Genomic DNA, 27,606 nt, shown 5'->3' on the forward strand with positions numbered 1-27,606 from the left:
AAGGCGTTTTTGTATCTGGTAAAACGCACGTTGACAAGTCCAATATCGGAGCTGGGTTTCTTGGCCCAATATCGCGCTCGCTCGAGTGAAGGTTGCCTGAGACAGTAAAGTTAGATAGTACATACAGATTGTTCCACTTGGCCTTGAAATCCTTTTGGCCCCTGTAGATGAAGAACAGAATGGTGATGCATATGATTAGCTGAAGATAATGCAAAGTACAAAGAACTACCATTCATTCTAGTCCATATTACACAACCATATTCACTTGCCTTGGTCTTTCCTAACTATAGTAGATATGGTACCTTTACCCACTAATGTATGATTTTGTCGGTACTCCCCTCTACGCATTAGGAACGTACTAATGTTATAGTTAAGAGAATGTTAAAAAACATGTTTACAAATATTTATATATAATCCTCTGGCAGATGACCGTGTAATGTTGGTTAGTCTTACCCTCCTGCCTCTTCCTCCTGGTGAGCCTGGATCACCTACGCCACCTTGTTCCGCAACCATCTACGATAAAAGATTGAAATATTTTAAAATTTGGATCAATGCCATAGTCAAGCTTTTTAAAGCTGTTTTTTAAAATCTTAAGGGGGTATTCCCATTTCGGCCAGTTATCCCTATGTGGCACCCGACTGCTGGGACCCCCACTGATCCAGCGATATAGCTCCTGCACATCATTGACTTTTGACTTTGTCCACTGCTGTCAAAACTCAGGAAGAAGCCAAGAGCGATACCTCTGAAACTATGGGAGTCCCAGCAGTTGGCAAGTTATATCCCCTGTTCTGTGGATAGGGGATAACTTGATGAGATGGAAATACCCCTTTAATGTATATGGATAAGTAGAAACTGCACTACTGTTGTCTACTAGATGTGTCTGTTATTGTGCTTCTGCCCAATTCACTTGAATGGAACTAGGCTGCAATATCAGACACAGCCCAAAAGTGGCATCATTTCTGGAAAAAACAGACCTAAATTTTAGTAACCAGTTTAAATTTGCAAGCAAAAATAGTGCAAAGGTTCATCGCTTGCAGTAATACTCTAGTCAATGTAAAGAGGTTTTCCGGGACAGTTTGTACTCTTGTTTAACCCCTTCACATCCACCATCTGTATATATATACATCCTAATTGTTGATGCACCATGCAGCTAGGACTTGTGTATATATATATATGTATATATATATATATATATATATATATTCGCTCTCCACTTATTGGCACATCTCACTGTATCGCGCTCCGCCAGTAAAGAGATTGGGCTGCACTTTGTCCATTCATCCCTAATAAAGTAACAGGAAGTTGTAGCGATCAGCTCTCTCCAAGAAAATGGGAAACACGTAGCGGTCAAACCGAGCCGAATTACCAGCTAACTACCAGATATACCAAAAAATAAATATGGGGACTTTTGATCCAAGATTTTCCTGTGATGACAGGTTAATCAGAGTACACATATTTGGTATTTTTATACACAGGAGAGTGGGAAGATTTTTTTTTTTTTAAATCATTTTTTTCAAATTTATTCCACTCAATTAGAAATGGAAAATATGGCAAAATCTGAATTTTATATTATTTCTACCCATTTTTCTTTATTAAAAATATAAAAATGAAAGATATTGTCCCTGTCCTTGTAGTATAAGAAAGCCCAATCTATGCCACAAAAAATAAAAAAAATTAGGCATCAAATAAGAAAAATTAACCCTTAGTATCTATTGTTTTGAAAACATGAAATGTTCACGTGGACATTCAGGCCTCAACCTGCTGTAATTAAAACCGTGCATGCTCATTCTTTTTCCACAATCTGCCTGCTCCTCAGAGGTGGAGTGGGCTGGCCAGCGATCACTCAGGGTGGGGAGATGGTGGATTCATTGCTGGCAGTGAAGCCAAGTAAAAAATCATGGGTCTAATGGCAAACACAAGGAAGCTGAGCTGGCTACGGCCAGAAGCATGAAAGGCAAACAATGTGTCAGGCCCAAACAGGATGTGCTGGATCTGTAACCTGAAATATTAATGCTAATGCACACCCAACCATGGTAAACAATAAAGGCAACTATAACAAGGGAAACACTGTCCCTAAAGAACCTACCCAGGGAAGGGACCTGCCTATATGCAGGTAACCGGTACCCAAGCCAAGCACCAGGCCAGGCTAAATAGTCCTGACAAATTACCCACAGCTGAGGCCAAGCACGTCTCACCTAATACCACTCCTACCAGAGCCAGAAGACAAGAGAAACACATACAGGACCTGCACCAGACTATCTAGAAAGGAAGTGATCCCAGAACCGCCGCAAGACAGCAGTACGGTGGAGATTGCACAGAGAGCAGCAAAAAGTTTTGTCAGGTACAGTACCTCTGTGACATTGCGGATGGGTTTGGCATTGGGTGGCAACAAACTATAAATTTATTTGGGAATCGAATAAGCCCTTTAAATGATAATGTAAGTACATTAAGAAAAATATACCGTATTTACCTTTTACAGGCTGAATTTGTAAAAAAGTTAAATTTAAGCCACAAAAAACAATTGAAAAGTAATGATCCCATTTTGGAACATTGGCATGTAAAAGGTTTTAATTCAGCCATTGTTTGCAAGAAGGACAAGAAAGATTTATTTACATTTACCTACCGAGAGTTCATCATTTTATTGCTACATTTTATCCAGCCATTCGTAAATTCCTATGAAACATGAAATTCTTGATGCTTACAGTCTTTCCTGCTTCTCCTTTTGGTCCAGGGTCTCCATCTGCACCAGGGTCTCCTTGCTCTCCCTGAAAAGATTTTACCAAATAACATATATAGAAGCAGGTCTAACAGTCAGTGACACTTTAAATCTACACAACATGTTGAATATTATGTATAACTTTACTTATCTTCTACTATATATTAATTGGATATATTAATTACATATTTATATGTTATAGTCTGGAAAGCTGATTGACCTCAGTTAGACCTCTGATGCGTTTAATTAATTTGGGGCATCTTACTCCACCGCATTTCAGATAAACACTGGCGTATGAAAGACCATCTTTAATAAATTGCCCCATGTATTAAGAGGGTACTCTGGACTTTTACAACTAAAGACCTATGCTCTGGATAGGTCATCTCTGTAGTTGATAGTCGAGGGTCCACTACATAAGATCCCTGCCAATCAGCTGATCATCCAGCCCGATGTCAGTGCTGCGAGGCTGGCCCATATCATCTCTGCTCAGGAACGGAAGTGTCATGGCTTTTTCTCTCTTATTGCAATCAGTGGAAGTGCTGCGCTTCCATTACACTTTTTAGACCTCATTACGGTCAGGGGAAGTGTAATAGGGGGCAGCGCTTCTATTAATGTAAATGTCAAAGAAGCTGGCTAGTTCACTTCCTCCCGTGAACACTGATGACGACATCCAGCCCCGTTGCACTGATGGCGGCCCTTACAGTCAGCTAATTGGCGGGGAACCCTGTCTATCAACTACTAATGACCTGCCCGGAGCATAGACCATCAGTTATAAAAGCCTGATATAATCCTTTAAATATTTTGAATATTTTTCATGTTGTGAAGAAAAAGAACAGACAGTATCTGATAGGAAGCTGTGTAGAAAAAAAAAAATAGGCATATAACACGTACCTTAATCCCAATGGCTCCCTGACATCCTTGCTGCCCCTATTGATAAGACAAAAGTATTTTATTTCCAAACATTTATCTGTTGCAATTAAAGTTTTATCTATTTTACAAAAACGAAAAGCAGGATAAAATACAGATTAAGGGCTCATTGACATGGGCTGCAATATCATGCAGGAGTTAGGCCTCCCTCAAACAGGCGTTTGCAGAAACACTGCATATTTCAATGATGCATTCACTGCGGTTTCAGCAGCGTTGTTATGCATTTCTCACAGCGTTTTGGCTGCGTTTTTAGCACAGCTGAAAACACAGCTAAGGAAGCTGAAAAAAAGCAATACTCACCTAGCAAGCGCCATCTGGGTCCCTGCCGCTGCTCTCCGGCGCTCCTGCAGGTTTCCCGTGCACTTGTCAGTGCCAACAGAGGATCTATTGCTGGTAACGAGGATTGAAAACCCCGCCTTCAGCAAGAGATTTCTCTGATTGGTTCTTGAGCGCAGCCAATCAGAGCCAGTGCTGGATGCACCAATCACAGACATTCATTGTAAAATTGGTGAGCCACAGTGCCACGTGACTGTTGTAGCCAATTACTGACCCCAGCAATGATGTCTATAAATGTGGCACATCATCACTGCTGCTGTATAAACCAGACTTTCCAACTTTTAAAAATTGTCTTCGATATAGTAAAGTAGAAATACTTTGGGCTAAATTCATGCCCCTCTTTACAAGTTCAAAGCAGACATACTAAAGGGGTACCTGGAGCAAGGGCACCAAAAAGGAGTTTAGCTGAAGCAGGGCCACTAAGTAGCGAATACATGGACCAGGTACACTAAAGGGAGGGATACTTGGAGCAGAAGCAGAAAGTGGGAGACACCTGGAGCAGGAGCACTAAGGGGAGCTACAGATGTTTCTAATTGGTACCTGCTTCAAGAACAGTAATAATTGTCACTAAGTTGAAAGTCAAGTGGTCCATAAACTATTTTCATATGGACATTAGAAAGACTTATAACCATACCACTTATGAATTATCTGGACTTTTCAGGAAAACCTAATCACTTCCTAGCATTTAGCCACATCTGAAAACTAACCCTAAGGCCGCCTGCAGACGAGCGGAAATCCCGCCGCGGGATTTCCCGCGGGATTTCCGCCGTTGAAAGTCTGCATAGGAGTGCATTACAATACGCACTCCTATGCAGACGGCCGCGGTTTGGCCGCGCGAAATCTCGCGCGGCAAACAAACCGCGGCATGTTCTAATTTTCTGCGGGGCACGCACTCACCTGGCCGCCGGCTCCGGTCTGCGCATGCGCCGGCTGCGCGGCAGCCGGCACATCAAAGAGCCGGGGGCGCCAGGCGCGGGTGAGTACGCGCTCGCCCCTGCAGGCTCTGGGGTCGGATCGCGCGGCGAGATTTCTCGCTGCCGGATCCGACCCGCTCGTCTGCAGGCGGCCTAACCCTAATCCTTCACTCGATGAATCCAAGCAATCATTGGCTGGACCCCAAGAGTTTAATAGGATCCATTGGGGTCCTCAGTTTTTTTTTTCATTTTTAGCCTTACATGCATTGCTATTCTTGCTGTTAAAAATAGCAAAACCCCCTTTGTTATAACTTTTTATGTTGCCAAGATATAAAGTCTCTACTAGATTCTGTTGTACTGTAAAATAGGTAAACAATTATGAAACAATTCTCATTTATGGCTACAAATTTTATACCCATGACAAAACCAACATCAGTTTAGCAAGAGTTGCTAAAAGCCTTAAATAAACTCATAGGCTAAATTTCATATAGGCGATTCTTTTCTTATTGATGTAATAAAAGATCAACAAACTCACCTTCAGTCCTATTTTACCAGGTGCTCCATAGCCATCGGCACCACCTTCCCCCTATTGAAATATGTAGATAAATATAAAAAGGTCAAGGAGTAGTTGACTAGCTCACTATTTGAAATCTGTTTTAAAAATATCGCTCTTGCATGTTGAGTTGATTATGATTGTCATGTTGGTGGAGCAGAACATTTCTTATACCAGTCTACTATATGTTTAAGGGCTCAGTCACACGGGCGTTTATTGCCGCGATTTGCGCATGCGCATGCGTCCGGCGATTTTTTAAAACCATTGCTTTGCAATGGTATCGGACACATGAGCGCTTTTTATGAGCTCGTCCGATAAATTAGAGAACAGAAATCGCAGATCGCACCTATCTGCGATCTGCGATTCCTGTTCTCTTCTCTATATGCGCTCAATGGGGCCGGCGGCAGCAGCGCCGACCCCATTGAGAACATATAGAAGACAAATCATTCTTCTCTACCACAGCTGGAACAGCTGGAACAGCTGTGGCAGAGAAGAACGATGTTTGCCCATTGAATTCAATGGAGCGGCAATACAGCCGCTCCATTGAAAGCAATGGGCTGCCGGCGTGCGCGGGGTTAATTGTCGGGAAGGGGTTAAATATATAACCCCTTCCCTGCAATGCATCCTGAAAAGTGAAAAAATAAAAAAAAAGGATGTACTCACCTGCTCCAGGCAGCCTGAGATCCCCGCGGCCGTCCTGCAGTGGGTGTGAAGGGGGTGTGACTCAGGCTTGCCCCTGATTGGCTCAGCCTGAGCCAATCAGAGGCTGACCTCAGTCACACCCATTCATGAATTCATGAATGGGTGTGACTGAGACTTGCCTCTGATTGGCTCAGCGCTGAGCCAATCAGGGGCAAGCCTGAGTCACACCCCCTTCACACCCACTGCAGGACGGCCGCGGGGATCTCCGGCTGCCAGGAGCAGGTAAGTACATACATTTTTTTTATTTTTTCACTTTTCAGGATGCATTGCAGGGAAGGGGTTATATATTTAACCCCTTCCCGACAATTCATCCCACACTCGCCCGCAGCGCTTGCATTCAATGGAGGCGGCTGTATTGCCGGCTCCATTGAATGCAATGCGCTGGACAGCTCCGGCCCGTTTCTAATGAAACGCGGCTAGGAGCAGATTTTCGGGCGATTTTTCGGCCGATTTTTCGGCGCCGGTCACGCGATTTGCGCATGCGCATCCGTCATGCGATGCGCAAATCGCGTGAAAAAACGCCCGTGTGACTAAGGCCTAAGACTGAAGGTGTAAACAGAATAATAAGCAGGGTAATTATTCATGTATATCCAGCTATGTTACCTCGAATCCTCTTGGTCCTTCCTTCCCGATTTCTCCTTTGTCTCCAGCATCTCCTGGCTCACCCTGCCAAAGAACAAAATGTTTCCAAATTCATATATTACGCACATTGTGTCATGGACATGACAATATTAGTTGTTAATGAGGCTTGTTTATTATCCCTATAATAGGCCTCCTCTTTACATTATGTGCTAATTGGAATGGGAGATAAAAAATAGTATTAATAGTAATACTATGAAAAAGGACATCAGGGTATATAATAGTACTGGATATTAACAGATTCTGAAAGACACCAAAGAAGGTAAACAAAAAAATTAGTACATCATGTATGTACATATTGGTAATACGGTAGTTGGGAAAAAAAAGAAAAAACAACAACAAATTTTACAAATTTTCCTTAATTTTGGTGCTATTAATAAATACGCACAAATTGTATCAGTCTACTCTTACCATCTGAATAAAGTAAAATATGCGCCAAACAAACAGTGTCAGGATTGCTTGCATGTGTAAAAGTTTTACAGAGTTGTTCTCTGTTACAATGACTCATGCCAGATTTTCAAAAATTGGCTTGATCATTAAGGCACAAACAAGCTTGATATTGAAGGGGCTAATGTGTCAGACACTAGTTGTATTATACAAAACTGCTTCCAAATGTCAAAGTTTTTTGAATATTTCTTAGCTGATTTAACTTTATTTGACTTTTTTTCAAAACAGTGTAGTAACTAAGACGCATTCTAATAGCATTTGTGTTTATCTTTCTTCACATAGCTTAGTAACGCATACCTGTTGTTTCAGGTGACTTTCCAGGATAAGCTGCTATGTGTGTACATGAGGAATAATTTTATTGCTTCCCATTATATGACTTGTATAGGGTTTTTTCCCCAGTTTTCCCCTCTGCAGGCTCCATCTGAAATTGCCTACTTTTCCTGAGCTAGAGAGTAGATACTAGTTGCTATGATGTCTCTAGAGATGAGCGAACACCAAAATGTTCGGGTGTTCGTTATTCGGAACGAACTTCCCGCGATGCTCGAGGGTTCGTTTCGAACAACGAACCCCATTGAAGTCAATGGGCGACCAGAGCATTTTTGTATTTCGCCGATGCTCGCTAAGGTTTTCATGTGTGAAAATCTGGGCAATTCAAGAAAGTGATGGGAATGACACAGTGACGGATAGGGCAGGCGAGGGGCTACATGTTGGGCTGCATCTCAAGTTCACAGGTCCCACTATTAAGCCACAATAGCGGCAAGAGTGCCCCCCCCCCCCCACTGTCAGCATAAAGATCGTCCTCCTCTGGCACAGCTGTAACAGCTGTAGCAGAGAAGAACGATGTTTGCCCATTGAATTCAATGGAGCGGCAATACAGCATGTTCCACTGAATGCAATGGGCTGCCCGCGATCGCAGGATGAATGGTCGGAAAGGGGTTAAATATATAACCCCTTTCCTGCAATTCATCCAGAAATGTGTTACACTAAAAATATATACCGGCGTATAAGGCGACGGGGCGTATAAGACGACCCCCCAACTGTCACCTTATACGCCGGTAATACAGTGGAGCAAAGAATAAAAAGCATTACTTACGTTTTTAGATGATCTGCGGCGCTCCTGCAGGCAGCCCATTGCATTCAGTGGAACATGCTGTATTGCCGCTCCATTGAATTCAATGGGCAAACATCGTTCTTCTCTGCTACAGCTGTTACAGCTGTGCCAGAGAAGAAGGATTTGTCTTCTATATGTTCTCAATGGGGTCAGCGCTGCTGCCGCTGGCCCCATTGAGCGCATATAGAATGCATCCAGAGCGAACCGCGGGAGGGGCAGGCTTTCATATCAGGCGGACACCTTATCTCCCCAGCCACTCACAGCAGGGGGGTGGTATAGGGCTTAAACGTTGCAGGGGGAAGTTGTAATGCCTACCCTGTCTTTATATTGGCCAAAAAAAAGCGCTAACGTCTCAGGGAAGAAAGTTTAAGTAACCCGGACACTGCATGGTGTTCGTTACGGATAACGAACATACCGAACACCCTAATATTCGCACGAATATCAAGCTCGGAAGAACACGTTCGCTCATCTCTAGATGTCTCCCATAAAATGCACATATAGAAAAGAGGAGATCCTGCTTTCCTATATCTCTGTAGCATGCCCTCAGAAGCAGCAGCTGCAGGGAAGGGGGCATTTTACACAGCAGTACTGAGCAGTATAGATGTGAATTCAACAGTGAGGTAAGACAGGAAATGGAATACTAGCTGAAGCCGCATCTCTGTGAGACCATTAGCTTTTGTCTCACTCTGCAGCTGCTTTCTCCTCTCCCCTTCCATAGACTTCTATGGACAGCATATAACCTGAACCCCAGTGAGATGATATTCCATCTGGTCTCTGAAAACAGATTTTACCAGTAAATTTAGAGTGATTATCAGTTCAGGAGGCTGAAGGGTAGGAGGGGGAGGAGAAAAAGTGACATCTTTCTCTAATAAGATATATTATAAACTTTCTTATATTTGCTTGAACTATTGATTTATAAAACTTGTAAATTATTTCTTCATCGACCACATTCATGTATCAGGGATGCAACTACTTAACATTCACCCCTCCGACACCCTAGACAAGATTTTTAACATTTAGCTTCCTCCCTTACCTAAAACAACCATGGTTAGTAACAAGCACCATTACCCATCTGTCACTATAGACCACTAGAATTGTACCCATTAACCCCTTCTCCATCCTCGATCAGAAGGTTGTTGGCCTTAGCCCCTTCTCTAAGCTAGATCACATTGGATATTTCTATTAAGCCCTTGACCTTTGTAGACCACAAGGAATTTTTAGATATTAACCCCCAAGTAATCCTAAACCATTGGTGATATTCAGTATTAACACATAAACAACCCTTGACCACAAACATATTAGGCATTAACGCCTAATCAACAATACACCATTAGTGAACCATTAACTAGGGACAGTTTGTAGTTGTGATTAACTGTTTGCCTATAAAAATTATGCAGTGTTTTTCTAAAATAATATTCAACAAACCTTTTTTCCTTTCTGCCCAGGTTTGCCAGGGTCTCCATCAGCACCCGGAGTACCAAAAGTACCCTGTGTAAAAGAGGAAATGTGCAAAATATATATTTAGATATATTTATTTTTCTTTGTTATTAAAATATAGTATTTAACGAGAATATTATTTTGCACTATACCGGAAGTCCATCTGGACCTTTTTTTCCTTCTCCTCCATTAATTCCTGGGATCCCTGGATCTCCCTGTAGGAAGAGTAGACTGGTTTTACAACATAAATTTATATACACACATATAACATACGTGTTACAGTGTACACTGACAAACATACATGTACACTCACACCTACATGAACATATCTATACATACACAAAGGTGAAAGGCCTCACTGACTGACTCACTGACTGACTCGTCACTAATTCTCTAACTTCCCGATGTCATACAAACATGAAATTTGGCAGGAGCATACTTTAGGTCCTAATTAGCAAAAGTAAATGGGTCACAACTTGATTATTCAATGCTAAGTGCAAAAGTATTGGCGCCCCTATGTAATGTACCAAATGTAATTCTCTAACTTCCTGATGTCGTGCAAACATGAAATTTGACACAACCATTCTTTAGGTCCTAATTAGCAAAAGTAAATGGGTCACAACTTGATTATTCAATGCTAAGTGCAAAAAGTATTGGCACCCCTATGCAATGTAACTTCTCAGTGTTGCACAAACATGAAATTTGGCAGGAGCATTGTTTAGGTCCTAAATAGGAAAAGTAAAGGGGTCACAACTCCAAAATTCACTGCTAAGTGCAAAAGTGTTAGCACCTCCTGTGTAATATACCTAAACTAATTCTCTAACTTCCCGGTGTTGTGCAAACATGTAATTTGGCACAACCATTCTTTAGGTCCTAAATAGAAAAAGTAAAGGGGTCACAACTCGATTATTCAATGCTAAGTGCAAAAATAAGTACACCCCTATGTAATGTATGTAATGTAACTTCTTGGTGTCGTACAAGTGTAAAATTTGGCGCAAGCATTCTTTAGGTCCTAAATGAGGAACGTGGGAGGGGTGGCACATTCTGCACAGGGACATCCGTACATGCAGCCTGAGGAGAATCTAATGCTCCTCTATGTGTATTCATATTTTATTCCTCGGTTACTTTAAAGTAACCTTGACTTCATTAAATTTTCCGTAAACATCTGTATCAAATTAACTCAGGCAAGGCCTGGTATATCAGCTAGTATACAATATATTACACACACAACAGATTTCAATATGCAGTATTTTTTTTCCAAAAAGGTAAACTAAGTCATACGTCAGGTGAAAAAAAATAGATGCACCCTATCATCCAGTAACAGGTAGAGCCACAACTAACAACAGTAACTTGACATATGTCAACTTTTACATGGAGTTGATAATCACCTGAGTAATCACTAAAACAAGTGTTTATTGGCGGCTATAAACACGGACCCAACAGGGCAGTTGAGCATGAATCACCCACTTGTCATTAGTCACTTTTTAGCTCACCTAAACACCAAATAACTATTGGCCCTTGTAAACAGGCAGTTGTTCATCTCTAAATGACTGCCTATTTACTCTAAATGGAAAAAATAGAAAGACAGTGTTACATCCATCCAATCCTGTCAGCAAAACTGACAAACTAAATCAGAAACTGAGTGCAAGGACAGGCTGAAACCATGTAAAGCACAGGGAATAACAACAATATAAAGGATGTGAAAAAATGTTTCAGACAGTGGTAGAAACAGAAACAAGACAAGTTCTTCCATTATGTCTGCCCTACCTGGATCTGCCAATAGAGTGGACCACTTGCCCTGAAAAGGGCAACCCGAGGGCTGTAAACTAAATTCCCTAACTGTCCCTAAAGTGTAATATGGAGGAAAGAGAGGATATAGTAAAAGTGCTAGACAGATAAGAATAATACAGAAACATAGTATGAGAGAAACAAAGGTTGATCATAGAGACAAACCAACAGGTGCAGTCCAAAGTCTAATAATAAAAGGCACAAAAAGTGCACAGAGGCTCAAAAGCCCAGTTATACCTAACCACAGAGCCTGACTAGAATACAAATGACATGCTCTGCTAAGAAGAGCCAAAATGAATATCCTAACCAAATAACTGATAGGTTGGCTGTGCTGTCTGTACCACTGATTATTCCTGTCTATAATCACAGAAACAATCATTGCTGAGATGACCTGTTGGGCATCTGTGTCTAACAAGCCATCCCATGTAAAAGCACCCTTATAATTGTTGAGGAAATAGAGGGTGTCCTATAAAGTAAAGTTGCTTGATTTGTACAATGGTCCAGCCATCTTTTTATACTAAATAGGGCACTATACATTAGGCTGTGTGAACCAGTTACCTAGAAATCAAGTGTAATAGGCTGCAAGGAGTGTGTGGGAATGCTTTGAATGAAAATACAAAGTTCTGGGGAAAATGGTGACAGGAGTCAATTTATGAAATGTGATAGGCCTGTCTAAAAAGATGGGTTTTTAGCGAATGCTTAAAACTGTAAATGTAAGGAAATAATCTGATTGCATGGGGTAATGCATTCTAGAGATCTGGTGCAGCACAAGGAAAGTCTTGGAGATGGAAGTTGGAGTTTTGGATTATGGAGGAGGTTAATCTTAGATCATTGGCACAACATAGAGCACAATTAGGGTAGTAGACAGAAAAGAGGGAAGATATACAGGGTGTCTTTCCGCATTACTGCCCTATCCATGAGTTGTGTACCATGTTAAAGTCAACATCCACACAATTCCAGTGAAAATTTAATGTAGATCATTTGTGGCCTATTTATAAAGTGTGAGTTAATCATTTTCTCTAATTAACTTTGGCAGTGAATGCCTGATTTGGCCCTAAAATTGGAAGAACATGTCTGTTCTGCAACTAAGAGTTATATAAAAAACAATATTCTAATTTGTAATAGTATGAGCTTAGTATAAACAATCTGGTGAACTTAATTAACAAAGACGTAAAAAGGTAAAAATGCTTATGCACATGGCCTCTGTGCACTTAAAACAGACTCTTTCAGACATATGTATGTAAACAGAATCTAGAAGCAGTGTTGGAATCCAACAAAAGGAAACTTTTTATGCCTTCAAATGCCATCATATGACACTGAGGCACATTAGAGGTCTCATGGACTTGTACAGAATCTCCATGTGCATAGGCTGTTAGTCTTTGCTTTATATGCCTCCAATTTTTGGATCCAAAGATCTTAAGGTTTTGGCTCAAAAAAATAAAAATTGCCCTATGTGAACCTGGCCCAATAATGATGTTATCGGTGTGTGTATGTTTTTGTTAAATTAATAGCTGATATAATACAGCGTTACCATGTTATACATAAACTGTGTACAGTTCAGATCACTGTCTGTATCAGTGCTTCTCAAACTGTGAGGTGGACATCATACTTGAGTCCTTCTCTGGCTGCAGTAGTCTGTGGCTCAACAATGTAACTGACTCTGTTGGAAAGGTAAATTGAGAATATTTTAAGTTTTGACATGGACTTCCTCCACTGATTATGAAGCCAGGCAGTCAATACCATACTCTGGCTGGTGAGTTCCTTGGAAACAAAGGTTGAAAGGCCATGGTCTTCAAGATCTAAGGAGCCAACCTTTTACCAAGTTCAAAACAAATAATTTTAGAAGTTAATGACAAAATCATGTTGTGAAATTTAAGTTTAAATCATTTTGTTCAAGAGAAAATCTTTTGCAAATCCTTTGAAATTAGGATGAAACCAAAGCAATGAGCATATCTGCCAAGCTTCTCTCACATGGAGCTATGAAATGTGTACTGCAAAAAATAGAACATTCAGATCAAAGTTCCAACATCTTTCCATGAAAGCCACATTGTTCTACGGAAAGATTTTTCTTGAACATGAGCCTGAGACTTGAAGGGTAATATGAAGGGTAACATCATAGCTATAACCACATTTCAGATTAAAGACAAGAAAGTCCTGCTGAGTAGAAATAGCATTCTGTTGATCACAGTGGGCTCTTGGGCTTGTTTCTCCAATGTCAGAAGAAGTAAGCTAAGAAAACAGTATTATTACCTAAAATTAAAATTGATTTTTTTTCCAGACTGGATTACCACTGGTACAGCCACAGTACACCATATATAAGAGGATTATCGCGTCTTGTAAACAAAACACCTACTCAATTTTCACAGTGCTGTATATAGATTGGGTATTCTTATAGTACATTTCTCAATTGTTAGGTCTATAAAGTGTCAAGTCAGATATAACTAGGAATGTGATATAAATAAATATAATTCTGCATTTTGTGGATTTGTATGGCATTTTCCCAATTGAAGCCAAAGTTGCTAGGAAGCTTGGAGGATGTGTAGAATTAGTAAAGTTCAGCTTAACACTTAACGGTTTTTGGTCATTCAATAGCTTTTCAATTGCATTTTTTTGTTACGATAAGATAACTTGCAAATTATCAGCATTGGGTCAAGCTTTGCTACATCTGTATACAGGTTAGTTCTAATGGGACAACCTCTTTAAAGGAATATTCACATTGTAACTAGTTATGTTACTGTATGGCACAAAATTTGCCTTTCCCTGAGGGCCACAAATCAGGCTTACAAGAACCGCGCCACCAGTTAGATATCGCAATTCTATACAAATAAATAAAATGTTAAGCAGAGTTTCCTCTTTGTTATAACTGTATCTCTTCAACAATATAATGCTATTATTTGTAAAAATAATATTTTATCACCTTCAAAATATTCCATGATGTTTTTTCCTGGTTTTTATATTTGGTATATCATGTACCTTGGAATCAATGTAAATTAATTTGAGGGAACACAACAAATTAATCAACATCATGAGATTCTTCTGAAGCATTTGCCTGTGAATGGTTCCCATGAGAAATGGGAAGATGGAACAATAGCTCTGTAGCACCACCTATTGGAAGGCAGCATTCCTACAAGTCAATGTTAGACTTTTTAGACAAGCCTTATAACAATGACTGGGAATTGTAAGCGAATGCCAGAAAAACCATACACAGACAGTTGTTTCAGGTTTTTGCCCCTAATCAGTGTACAGCAGGTTTCTGGCTTGGCTAGTGAGGAGCCTATAGATGTGCATCAGGAAGGGTATCGTTTCTTCTTAAAGAGAGCACTTAGAAGGTGAGTGAGGAGACTTATAAGGCCATCCATGCTTCTGTGGGAAATATACAAATGGAACATGGAACAATACCTACAGCAAACAGATGAGGGGCAGAAACCTGAAACAGCTGTCTGTGTATGGTTTTTCTGGCTTTGACTTACAATTCCCAGTCATTGTTATAAGGCTTGCCTAAAAAGTCTAACATTGACTTGCAGGAATGCTGTTCATTTTCCATTTGCATATTTCCCGGTTTAGCATGGATGGCCTTATAAGTCTCCTCACACACCTTCTGCAGACACGATACCCTTCCTGACTGGTGTCCATAGGAAATGCTTAGAAAGAAATCAGGTTGATAGATAAACTTTTGTCCCCTTTTCAGATTTTTCTGGCTGTTCTTTAGACTCAAAGTGAATAAATCTTTACAGCAAATGTGTACATAGTTGGCAAAATGAAATCTCTGATATGACCAATGCAGGCACATTGTCGGGAAGTTATTCATTCTGGGAGGGGGGCTGGTTAGTTGAAGAGTTCATACATTACAGTGAGTCAGATAGCCATGTTCTTCAAAGCAACAGATAAAGATGTATTAATAATTCAGCTGGAGGTCAGTGCTCTCTTTACATAGATTTATGGGCAGTATAATGCCTTTTAATACACATACGCATGTTTTCAATATGCCAAATACTGCATAAAGATTAGTAATGCTTGGGGAGATGAAAGGGTCAAACATCAAAGTACAAATAAGTTATTTCAAGAGATGAAGTAAATGTACAGGGGGGTCCAAAGTATTTGGGCAGCGACATAAATTTCATAGTGTAGCCTTAGTAAAATTCGACAATGGATGTGAAGCAAAGCCATGAATATATGATTGAAGTGTAGCTTTTCAGCTGTAGTTCAAGGGCTTTTAACAAAACTATTCCATTAACCATTTAGGATGTACACTAGAGATGAGCGAACGTACTCGTCCGAGCTTGATGCTCGTTCGAGTATTAGCGTGTTCGAGATGCTCGTTATTTGAAACGAGTACCACGCGATGTTCGGGTTACTTTCAGTTTCCTCTCTGAGACGTTAGCGCGCTTTTCTGGCCAATAGAAAGACAGGGAAGGCATTACAACTCCCCCCTGCGACATTCAAGCCCTATACCACCCCCCTGCAGTGAGTGGCTGGCGAGATCAGCTGTCACCCGAGTATAAAAATCAGCCCCTCCCGCGGCTCGCCACAGATTTGTTCTGACATAGAGGAGGGAAAGTCCTGTTGGTGCCGGAGCTGCTATAGGGAGAGTGTTAGGAGTATTTTAGGCTTCAAGAACCCCAACGATCCTTCTTAGGGCCACATCTAACCGTGTGCAGTACTGTGGAGGCTGCTTTTTGCAGTGTTGCACTTTTTTTTTTTTTTGGTATATCGGCCGTGCAGAGCATTGCACCCTGCAGTAATACTCCAGGGCCAGAAGTGGTGGTTAGGCAGGGACAGAAGACATATATTGTGAGGCAGGGACAGAAGACATATATTGTGAGGCAGGGACAGAAGACATATTGATTGAATATAGGCAGTGGGCCTTTGCAAAAACATTTGGAGAAAAAAATCTATTTGGGCTGCCTGTGACTGTCCTCAGTGTTCTGGGTCTCTGCTGGGTGTAGTAGTCCTCCAAATTCATACGCAGCCAGCTAAGTGTTACAGCAGGCTTGCAGAAAATTATTTCCTGGCTCTGTCTGGGCTGTTAAATCACCGCTGTATTGCAGTCCACAGTGCAACACTCTGCAGTTCTTTGACATACTCCAGGGCCAGTAGCGGTGAGGCAGGGACAGAAGACATATTGATTGAATATAGGCAGTGGGCCTTTGCAAAAACATTTTGGGGAAAAAATCTATTTGGGCTGCCTGTGACTGTCCTCAGTGTTCTTGGTCTCCGCTGGGTGTAGTAGTCCTCCAAATTCATACGCAGCCAGCTAAGTGTTACAGCAGGCTTGTGCAAAATTATTTCCTGGCTCTGTCTGGGCTGTTAAATCACCGCTGTATTGCAGTCCACAGTGCAACACTCTGCAGTTCTTTGACATACTCCAGGGCCAGTAGCGGTGAGGCAGGGACAGAAGACATATTGATTGAATATAGGCAGTGGGCCTTTGCAAAAACATTTAGGGAAAAAAATCTATTTGGGCTGCCTGTGACTGTCCTCAGTGTTCTGGGTCTCTGCTGGGTGTAGTTATCCTCCAAATTCAGACGCAGCCAGCTAAGTGTTACAGCAGGCTTGCGCAAAATTATTTCCTGGCGTTCCGTAAGCGAAGTCAGCCTCCAACCACAGGCCAATAAGCGGCACATTTAATTACAGCGTTCTGTTTCTGCATTACTGGTAATACAGCATGCTGAGGGGTAGGGGTAGGCCTAGAGGACGTGGATGCGGCCGAGGACGCGGAGGCCCAAGTCAGGGTGTGGGCACAGGCCGAGCTCCTGATCCAGGTGTATCGCAGTCGACTGCTGCGGGATTAGGAGAGAGGCACGTTTCTGGCGTCCCCACATTCATCACACAATTAATGGGTCCACGCGGTAGACCTTTATTAGAAAATGAGCAGTGTGAGCAGGTCCTGTCGTGGATGGCAGAAAGTGCATCCAGCAATCTATCGTCCACCCACAGTTCTGCGCCGTCCACTGCTGCAACTCAGAATCCTCTGGCTGCTGCTCCACCTTCCTCCCTCCATTACAATGACACATTCTGAGGAGCAGGCAGACTCCCAGGAACTGTTCTCGGGCCCCTGCTCAGATTGGGCAGCAGTGGTTCCTCTCCCACCAGAGGAGTTTATCGTCACTGATGCCCAACCATTGGAAAGTTCCCGGGGTCCGGGGGATGAGGCTGGGGACTTCCGGCAACTGTCTCAAGACCTTTCAGTGGGTGAGGAGGAAGATGACGATGAGACACAGTTGTCTATCAGTGAGGTAGTAGTAAGGGCAGTAAGTCCGAGGGAGGAGCGCACAGAGGATTCGGAGGAAGAGCAGCAGGAAAATGAGGTGACTGACCCCACCTGGTTTGCTACGCCTACTGAGGACAGGTCTTCAGAGGGGGAGGCAAGGGCAGCAGCAAGGCAGGTTGCAAGAGGCAGTGCGGTGTCCAGGCGTAGAGGCAGGGCCAGACCGAATAATCCACCAACTGTTTCCCAAAGCGCCCCCTCGCGCCATGCCACGCCAGGCCGAGGTGCTCAAAGGTCTGGCAGTTTTTCACTGAGAGTGCAGACGACCGACGAACAGTGGTGTGTAACCTTTGTTGTGCCAAGATCAGCCGGAGAGCCACCACCACCAGCCTCACCACCACCAGCATGCGCAGACATATGATGGCCAAGCACCCCACAAGGTGGGACGAAGGCCGTTCACCGCCTCCGGTTTGCACCACTGCCTCTCCCCCTGTGCCCCAACCTGCCACTGAGATCCAACCCCCCTCTCAGGACACAGGCACCATCGTCTCCTGGCCTGCACCCACACCCTCACTTCCGCTGTCCTCGGCCCCATCCAGCAATGTCTCTCAGCGCACCGTCCAGCCGTCGCTAGCGCAAGTGTTGGAGTACAAGCGCAAGTACGCCGCCACGCACCCGCACGCTCAAGCGTTAAACGTGCACATAGCCAAATTTATCAGCCTGGAGATGCTGCCGTATAGGGTTGTGGAAACGGAGGCTTTCAAAAGTATGATGGCGGCGGCGGCCCTGCGCTACTCAGTTCCCAGTCGCCACTACTTTTCCCGATGTGCCGTCGCAGGCCTGCACGACCACGTCTCCCGCAACATTGTACGCGCCCTCACCAACGCGGTTACTGCCAAGGTCCACTTAACAACAGACACGTGGACAAGCACAGGCGGGCAGGGCCACTATATCTCCCTGACGGCACATTGGGTGAATTTAGTGGAGGCTGGGACAGAGTCAGAGCCTGGGACCGCTCACGTCCTACCCACCCCCAGAATTGCGGGCCCCAGCTCGGTGCTGGTATCTGCGGCGGTGTATGCTTCCTCCACTAAACCACCCTCCTCCTCCAACGCAACCTCTGTCTCACAATAAAGATGTGTCAGCAGCAGCACGTCGCCAGCAGTCGGTGTCGCGCGGCAGCACAGCGGTGGGCAAGCGTCAGCAGGCCGTGCTGAAACTACTCAGCTTAGGAGAGAAGAGGCACACGGCCCACGAACTGCTGCAGGGTCAGACAGAGCACACCGACCGCTGGCTTGCGCCGCTGAGCCTCCAACCGGGCATGGTCGTGTGTGACAACGGCCGTAACCTGGTGGCGGCTCTGCAGCTCGGCAGCCTCACGCACGTGCCATGCCTGGCCCACGTCTTTAATTTGGTGGTTCAGCGCTTTCTGAAAAGCTACCCACGCTTGACAGACCTGCTCGGAAAGGTGCGCCGGCTCTGCGCACATTTCCGCAAGTCCCACACGGACGCTGCCACCCTGCGCACCCTGCAACATCGGTTTAATCTGCCAGTGCACCGACTGCTGTGCGACGTGCCCACACGGTGGAACTCTACGCTCCACATGTTGGCCAGGCTCTATGAGCAGCGTAGAGCTATAGTGGAATACCAACTCCAACATGGGCGGCGCAGTGGGAGTCAGCCTCCTCAATTCTTTTCAGAAGAGTGGGCCTGGTTGGCAAACATCTGCCAGGTCCTTGGAAACTTTGAGGAGTCTACCCAGATGGTGAGCAGCGATGCTGCAATCATTAGCGTCACCATTCCTCTGCTATGCCGCTTGAGAAGTTCCCTGCAATGCATAAAGACAGACGCTTTGCGCTCGGAAACAGAGCCAGGGGAAGACAGTATGTCGCTGGCTAGTCAGAGCACCCTCCTGTCTATATCTCAGCGCGTTGAGGAGGAGGAGGAGGAGCATGAGGAGGATGAGGAGGAGGGGGAAGAGACAGCTTGGCCCACTGCTGAGGGTACACATGCTGCTTGCCTGTCATCCTTTCAGCGTGTATGGCCGGAGGAGGAGGAGGAGGATCCTGAAAGTGATCTTCCTAGTGAGGACAGCCATGTGTTGCGTACAGGTACCCTGGCACACATGGCTGACTTCATGTTAGGTTGCCTTCCTCGTGACCCTCGCGTTACACGCATTCTGGCCACTACGGATTACTGGGTGTACACACTGCTCGACCCAAGGTATAAGGAGAACCTTTCCACTCTCATACCCGAAGAGGAAAGGGGTTCGAGAGTGATGCTATACCACAGGACCCTGGCGGACAAACTGATGGTAAAATTCCCATCCGACAGCGCTAGTGGCCGAAGGCGCAGTTCCGAGGGCCAGGTAGCAGGGGAGGCGCGGAGATCAGGCAGCATGTACAGCACAGGCAAGGGAACACTCTCTAAGGCCCTTGACAGCTTTATGGCTCCCCAGCAAGACTGTGTCACCGCTCCCCAGTCACGGCTGAGTCGGCGGGAGCACTGTAAAAGGATGGTGAGGGAGTACGTAGCCGATCGCACGACCATCCTCCGTGACGCCTCTGCCCCCTACAACTACTGGGTGTCGAAGCTGGACACGTGGCCTGAACTCGCACTGTATGCCCTGGAGGTGCTTGCTTGTCCTGCGGCTAGCGTCTTGTCAGAGAGGGTGTTTAGTGCGGCTGGGGGAATCATCACAGATAAGCGTACCCGCCTGTCAACCGACAGTGCCGACAGGCTTACACTCATCAAAATGAACAAAGCCTGGATTTCCCCAGACTTCTCTTCTCCACCAGCGGACAGCAGCGATACCTAAGCAATACGTAGGCTGCACCCGCGGATGGAAGCATCGTTCTCTATCCCCATCAAAAACGGCGACCTTTTTGCTTCATCAATCTGTGTATAATATTCCTCCTCCTCCTGCTCCTCCTCCTGAAACCTCATATAATCACACCGAACGGGCAATTTTTCTTAGGCCCACAAGGCTCAGTCATATAATTTTTGTAAACAATTTTTATACGTTTCAATGCTCATTAAAGCGTTGAAACTTTCACCTCAACCAATTTTTATTTTAACTGGGCTGCCTCCAGGCCTAGTTACCAATTAAGTCACATTAACCAAAGCGATTAATGGATTTCCCCTGCCCTCTTGGTTGCGCATGGGCAATTTTTCTCAGGTACATTAGTACTGTTGGTACACCAATTTTTGGGGGCCCTCGCCTACAGTGTAATCAAATGAATTTTTAGCCCACCTGCATTACAGCTGACGTTACATCTGCTGTGTTGGGCACTGCAATGGGATATATTTATGTACCACCGGTGGGTTCCAGGGAGCCACCCATGCCGTGGGTCCACAGGGAGTTGTAACTGCATGTGTCCACTTCTAAAGAACCCCAGTCTGATTGGGGCATGCAGTGTGGGCCGAAGCCCACCTGCATTAAGCACGACATTACCTCAGCTGTGATGGGCAATGCAATGGGATATATTTATGTACCGCCGGTGGCTTCCTGGCACCCACCCATGCTGTCGGTCCACAGGGACTTCACAATAGGGAGTTTTACCTGCCTGTGTCTGTGAATTAAAAACCCCGGTCAGGTTGGGGCATGCAGTGTGGGCCAAAGTCCACCTGCATTTAATCGGACGTTACCTCAGCTGTGATGGGCACTGCAATGGGATACGTTTATGTACAGCCGGTGGGTTCCAGGGAGCCACCCATGCTGTGGGTGCACACAGAATTCCCATTGCGGAGTTGTACCTGCCTGTGACTATTTATTAAAAAACGCGGTCTGACTGGGGCATGCAGACACCTTGACAGAATGAATAGTGTGTGGCACATAGGTTCCCCATTGCTATGCCCACGTGTGCAGCTCCACATGGAGGTGGCACAGGATTGGATTTCTCATTGCTTCTGTACAGCATTGTGGACTATCGCCCCGCCCCTTTTAAAGAGGGTCGCTGCCTAGCTGTGCCAACCCTCTGCAGTGTGTGCCTGCTTTTCCTCTGGCAGACACACTTATAAATAGACATGAGGGTGGCGTGGCATGAGGGCAGCTGAAGGCTGGGCAGGGACAGTTTGGTGTGCGCTGTGGACACTGGGTCGTGGGGGGGGGGGTGGGCAGCATGTAACCCAGGAGAAGTGGCAGCGGAGTGTCATGCAGGCAGTGATTGTGCTTTGTTGGAGGTAGTGTGGTGCTTAGCTAAGGTATGCATTGCTAATGAGGGCTTTTCAGAAGTAAAAATTGTTGGGAGGGGGAGGGCCCACTCTTGCCGCTATTGTGGCTTAATAGTGGGACCTGGGAACTTGAGATGCAGCCCAACATGTAGCCCCTCGCCTGCCCTATCCGTTTCTGTGTCGTTCCCATCACTTTCTTGAATTGCCCAGATTTTCACAAATGAAAACCTTAGCGAGCATCGGCGATATACAAAAATGCTCGGGTCGCCCATTGACTTCAATGGGGTTCGTTACTCGAAACGAACCCTCGAGAATCGCGAAAAGTTCGTCCCGAGTAACGAACACCCGAACATTTTGGTACTCGATCATCTCTAATGTACACCTATTTTTTACATGCGGTATTCCTTTTATTTTCACAGGCTCAAAAGTAATTGAACAATTGACTGACAAGCAGTCTCATGTTCCCCACGGCCTGGGACCTCTATTTTTTATGATAAATTAAGAAGAAAAAAAGGTCTGGAGTTGATTCCAAGTGTTGAATTTTGTATTTTGAAGCTTTTGGACTCAACTTTATAATCCTTATCTGGTGGCTCAGTATCTACATATTTCTTGAAAGCAATGTATGATGCAATAAACATCTGCACATATTTAGTGCACTTTTTGTAAACTAGTAGATAAAACATCTGAATATGTAATCTATCAGTGTCTCCATTACATGACTGTAATAAAAATATAGTGTTATAGTATGAAAAACTTATAAGACACTATGAACTTTTTTTTAAAGTAGTGCTTATTATAAACTACTGCTTATTATGAACTATGACCATAAAAGGGCACTGGCCATAGCATAGACTATATTTAATGAAGGGAAGCAATAAATCAATGTGCTGCTGTCTCTTTGAATCCCGTTTTTAGCTTTTATAATCAGAATTGGATATATTAGAACACTAGTTGACACAGTCTGCAGTCACTGCTCCCCAATCTGGGCTGGGCTGAGTGGGTGACTGCATATAAGTCTGCAGTGGATAGTTTCGCTCCTCCGGTTTATAGTCTGGCTTACCGCATATTGTTAGGGTCTACGGCCATTGTGCCGGCCTTATGTCAAATGTGCCTGCTTAGCAGCGATTGTGCCTGCTCTGCACCTTATCAGTTACTGCATTTTTGGCTCTTTTCCAGTGAAAAAGGTTTCGAGTTCCCCCTCACCTCTGTGATTTTAATTTACTTTACAATGAGACAGTGTAGGTTCTGATGGACGCGGTGTGGCCTTGCCGTCGGCCCGTCAGCTTATGGGTCTTGGCCAAAATGCTAAACTAACACCCGTATTTTATTAGTGAGTATCAATATTTTTTCTTTATGCAGTTTGCTATGGACTTCTGGGGGAGCCCAAGATGTCAGCCAGTGCGGCCCACCGTTGAGATACAGGGCAACCCACTGCTATGTCCGTGTGAGCTGTAATCCTGTATTGTGGGACGCACCTATCTATTGGCTGGCTTCTGTGGTATCGTTCACATTGCAGATTTGGTTGTCTGCAGTCACTCCTACACAATCAGGTCTGGGTTGAGTGGGTGACTGCATATAAGTCTGCAGTGGACAATGTAGCTCCTCTGGTTTATAGTCTGGCTTGCTGCATATTGTTAGGGTCTACGTCCATTATGCTTACCCTACGGCCATTGCGCCGGCCTTATGGCGATTGTGTCTGCTTAGGGCCTATGTGCCACTGATTCAATTTCTGATGTATCTTCATAGCCAAAACTTGGAATGGATGCAAAAAAGTGCAGAAATCAAATTCTTTCCTTTATATGTACGCTTCCTTCAGTTAGCATCAACTCCCGACTTTGACTGCAAAAATTGAAAACAGCACCAAGCTGCCCTTTGTGAACCCGGCCTTGAACCATCAATAGACTAAATAACGATGCGTGAGGCTCAAGCTTCACACAGACTTTACTTTTTATAGATTTGGGAAGTATGAATGAATAATTCATGACAGATTTTCTATTAAACAATTTGGGTTACTCGGTTATTAATATGTTTGCGCTCAGTAATCCATCTGGCAATGTTGTACTTTGTATAGTAGATGAAAGATTCTGTTTGTGTATAGTAGTCATTTATCCCTCGTTACATGGTGATCCTGTCCAGTGTAGCCAATAAATGTCTGGATGTTTATCACTGTCCTTTCAGTTTCAAGTTCTAAAGTTGTTCATTGTTTCTAATTATCTTCTCAACCTTTGGCAATAACTAAAGGCACTATGCTGGCCTGAAACGTGTGAGCTGTAACTACTAGGCTATGCTGTGATGGATGTTTGTGGATTCCTGAAATAAAGCCTCAATTACTCTTTAACGCATGGAGCTGGAATGTTTTTTTGGGGAGGGGGAAGATTATTATTGAGTGCCCCGCAGGTCTGTGCACCCTTGGCAGATGTGAGTTGGTCATTGTGCTTTATTTTTCAACTTTTGATTGATGGTCTTCTTTGGCAAAAGCAATGTATCAAAACAAGAGTATCTCTTCTTCCTTGGAACCATTCCTGGTTTCCCCTTAACAGTAAAACATCCTGGAGCTGCAATGTGTGAGCAGAACTCTGGCCAAAACTTATAGGAACACTAAAAGGAAAACATAACACACTAGTAACATTGACCATAGACCCCCTTCCGCTCTTATTTCATTGTTTCCAATATCACAACTAGAAATATAAAAGAAGAAATAAAAAGAGGGAAAATCTATTAGTCACGAGAGACATTCATTTTATCTACCTCTCCTTCTCGTAGGACAAGTTTCTTACTGGAGCAAGGATTCCTCTGTTACAATTGGATACAAGTCAATTAAACCACATCGTTTAGCTAATAATGGCTTCTCTTCCTGTCTGTAGGCTTTAGAAGGAAAATTATTCATGTGTTCTCTGGGATATTTAAAGAACTTGTAGAAAGTTCTGAGTTTTTTGGAAAGAAACGGAGGGCAGCCAAAACTCCAAATTGTATGGAATACAGACAGACATCTGGCGATTGGCGAACACTGTGCCCCTTCTAAAAATTGGTGAAAATATTGTACAGTGATATAGGAGTCACTTATAGCACAGGGGTGTCACTGAAAACAAAAGAAGGCACATATAGGGTCTTCTGGATCAAAAATTGCACCAATGGAGGTAGCAAGCACGATGCTTGTTTTAAAAGCAATGTCATAAATTTTGCAAAGGACAAGTTCTACCAGATGTACAGAACAACCAAGCATGGTCCATCTCTAAGTAACAGCTGTAGAGACAGTAGGCTGTAGTAAGACAGCGGCATGCTACTTGTTTTAAATGCAATGTCAAAAGATTTTACAAGGATAATTTCTGCCAGCTGAATAGAACAGCCAAGCATGGCAGAAGGGGAGAGTGAGGACATGACACTCACATGGTGGTGCAGGACAGGGAAGACTTTATGGGCAAAGAAAGAGGCTGGGCATCTGGTACTATGGGTTGGCAAGGAGCATCACACTGCGGAAGGTGTATGTGTCCACTAGCATGAAGGGCAGCAATTCCGGCCCCACAGCTGTGCAATACTTGCCTTCAGGCTCTACGCTCGAGGTTGGTTGGAGTGGTACGCTTTTATGCTTCTGTAGCTGGCTGCTGATCTGGGACATGCTGGAATATGGTGTAGATGACAAGGTCAGAGAAGATGGTGGTGGCTCAACCTCTGCTCTACATTTCCCATTCCCGGCTCTGAAGCCTGCAGTCAGTGCTGGAGGAGAGGCCTGAAGTAGGCGTGCTACTGCCCAAAAAGAAAACTGTCCCTACTGCTTGAACAGCGAGGGAGGTGGAGAAAGAGGTAGCTACAACAGCGAGAGGGAGCAGGATGAGGCTGACTCTTTGCCCTCTTGCCCAGATGGGCTCTCCAAGACAGTGTATAGAGGGAGTTCATGTAGCTGTTAATACATGTTGTGTTGAGGCTGTTTACATTCTTGCAGCATTTTAAACTCTTGCTACAGATGACCACTGTTAGGCCATCATCTGTGGTTTCAAAGAATGCTTAGGCTACACAAGTCATGTGAGCAGACCTAGCTCCGGGCCTCCTTCTTCTTGTTCTGAGTGGACTCTATGCTACAGTGAGCACCATGAGCTGGCACTTCCATTTCTAAATGCCTCTGAGTACACATTGCCTGTGGAGGGCTGACCGGACGCACTGACCCACCCTCATCAAGTACCTCATCATCTTCCACCTTATCATTCTATTTTGGGGGAAAAAAAAAGGTTTGACATCAGTGCATACAATGTCTTGGTCTTTTCTTTCTAGTTGTTTGGACTGCCCCATTGCTGGTACACAATCTTTCACAGCAGAAAGAATATATCCTTTGCAAACTATCTCTTTTTAAGTACAGCACATGATTTTTATAGGCATAAAAACGTAATGCAGCTACTATGTCCACCCTAATATGTTGCAGCTTCTTTGTCCTGTGCTGATCTGTAAAATGGTCACTGTTAGCTCAGTGCCTATGTTATACATGGCTGAGTAATGCGATGCACATGTCCAATGAAAGTGCTGCTCATATGTAAGATGGAGGACACATCTTGTGATTTCATCAAAGCACCCTGGCTGCTGATTGGCTACACTGGAAATTAGATTTTCCCACAATTTTTGTCAAAAATTGGGTCAGACATACCACATCCACTTTTGCAAAAATCTGGGCAATTTCACGACAAGCAAAGCTATTTATGATCTTTGCATTGAGTAGTAAAAGAAACAAAACTGTTGTATTATGTCCCGCTTAAAGCATACATAAGAATAAAAGTCACTTGAAGGGCTTTGAAAAACATATTTTGCTATTATTGCTTTCATTAACCCCCAGCGTACGACAATGTAGTTTTATTGACTATGGCCGGCTTTACACAAGCGTATACATAGACAGTAAAACTCATTGATTTCAATGGATTCATTCACATTTCTGTATTTTGAGCGAGCATTTTCGTTGCACAAAACAAATAAGAGCATGCTCTGTTTTTCAACATATTTGCGTCAATGAGTGGGGGGGGGGGGGCGTAAATGTGTGCGCAATATGCAAGGAGATGCGTGAAGCACTGCGTAATTCCGCTGGAAAAACACATCTGTAACTCATTAGCCATTTTAATCGGTTCATCTTTGTTTGTTGTGCGCAAAAGAACATTTCTTAAAGGTGCAAAAAGTAGAGTAAAGTACGTCGATTTGCGAGCAAAAAAGTGTTCTTCATTCCACAAATACGCATATCAGTATAAAGGAAACCATGGTGGTCATCGCCATGTTTCCTCTTAGTTTAAGCCATAAACAGCTGCATGCAATCATGTTAGGAATAGGTGTTGAGTAAAGCACCATATTTTAATGATTATGGCTTTTTTTAGATAAGTGGAGGAATTTTAAAATGAGGAATGTTATCCTTGTCAGTTATCTGGAGTCCATTCCTATATTCATTCAATAATGAAACTTGTGGATAGGGAACTTATGAATGCAGTCTTTCCTTTGACAAGGGGCTTACATGTGACTATTGTAGAGTACCCTGTATAACACTGTCCTTGTATCTAGCAAGTTCTTTGAATACAGAATGTTGTACTTATTGGATGGCTGTGTACATGCAGTAACTCTATAGAAATAAATAGGACATACGGAAACTGCCGAATGAGCAAGCTCCACTGCTTCCATCACATTCACCAG

The 27,606-nt window shown here is 43.8% G+C and overlaps 1 protein-coding gene across 1 annotated transcript in view; it reads right to left on the bottom strand.

The window, feature by feature from the left end:
• LOC136586667 (collagen alpha-6(VI) chain-like) overlaps window positions 1-27,606 on the bottom strand; it is a 143,490-nt gene that overhangs the window by 21,410 nt on the left and 94,474 nt on the right. Inside the window, exons 26-33 of the mRNA XM_066584829.1 lie at window positions 9,935-9,997; window positions 9,771-9,833; window positions 6,752-6,814; window positions 5,429-5,479; window positions 3,608-3,643; window positions 2,703-2,765; window positions 454-513; window positions 126-161 (exon numbers count right to left, since the gene is read on the bottom strand). Of these exons, the coding sequence (XP_066440926.1) occupies window positions 126-161; window positions 454-513; window positions 2,703-2,765; window positions 3,608-3,643; window positions 5,429-5,479; window positions 6,752-6,814; window positions 9,771-9,833; window positions 9,935-9,997 (435 nt within the window). The remainder of the gene's footprint in view (window positions 1-125; window positions 162-453; window positions 514-2,702; window positions 2,766-3,607; window positions 3,644-5,428; window positions 5,480-6,751; window positions 6,815-9,770; window positions 9,834-9,934; window positions 9,998-27,606) is intronic.

The sequence above is a fragment of the Eleutherodactylus coqui genome, chromosome 12 (assembly GCF_035609145.1).
Source record: "Eleutherodactylus coqui strain aEleCoq1 chromosome 12, aEleCoq1.hap1, whole genome shotgun sequence".
Taxonomy (NCBI): domain Eukaryota; kingdom Metazoa; phylum Chordata; class Amphibia; order Anura; family Eleutherodactylidae; genus Eleutherodactylus; species Eleutherodactylus coqui.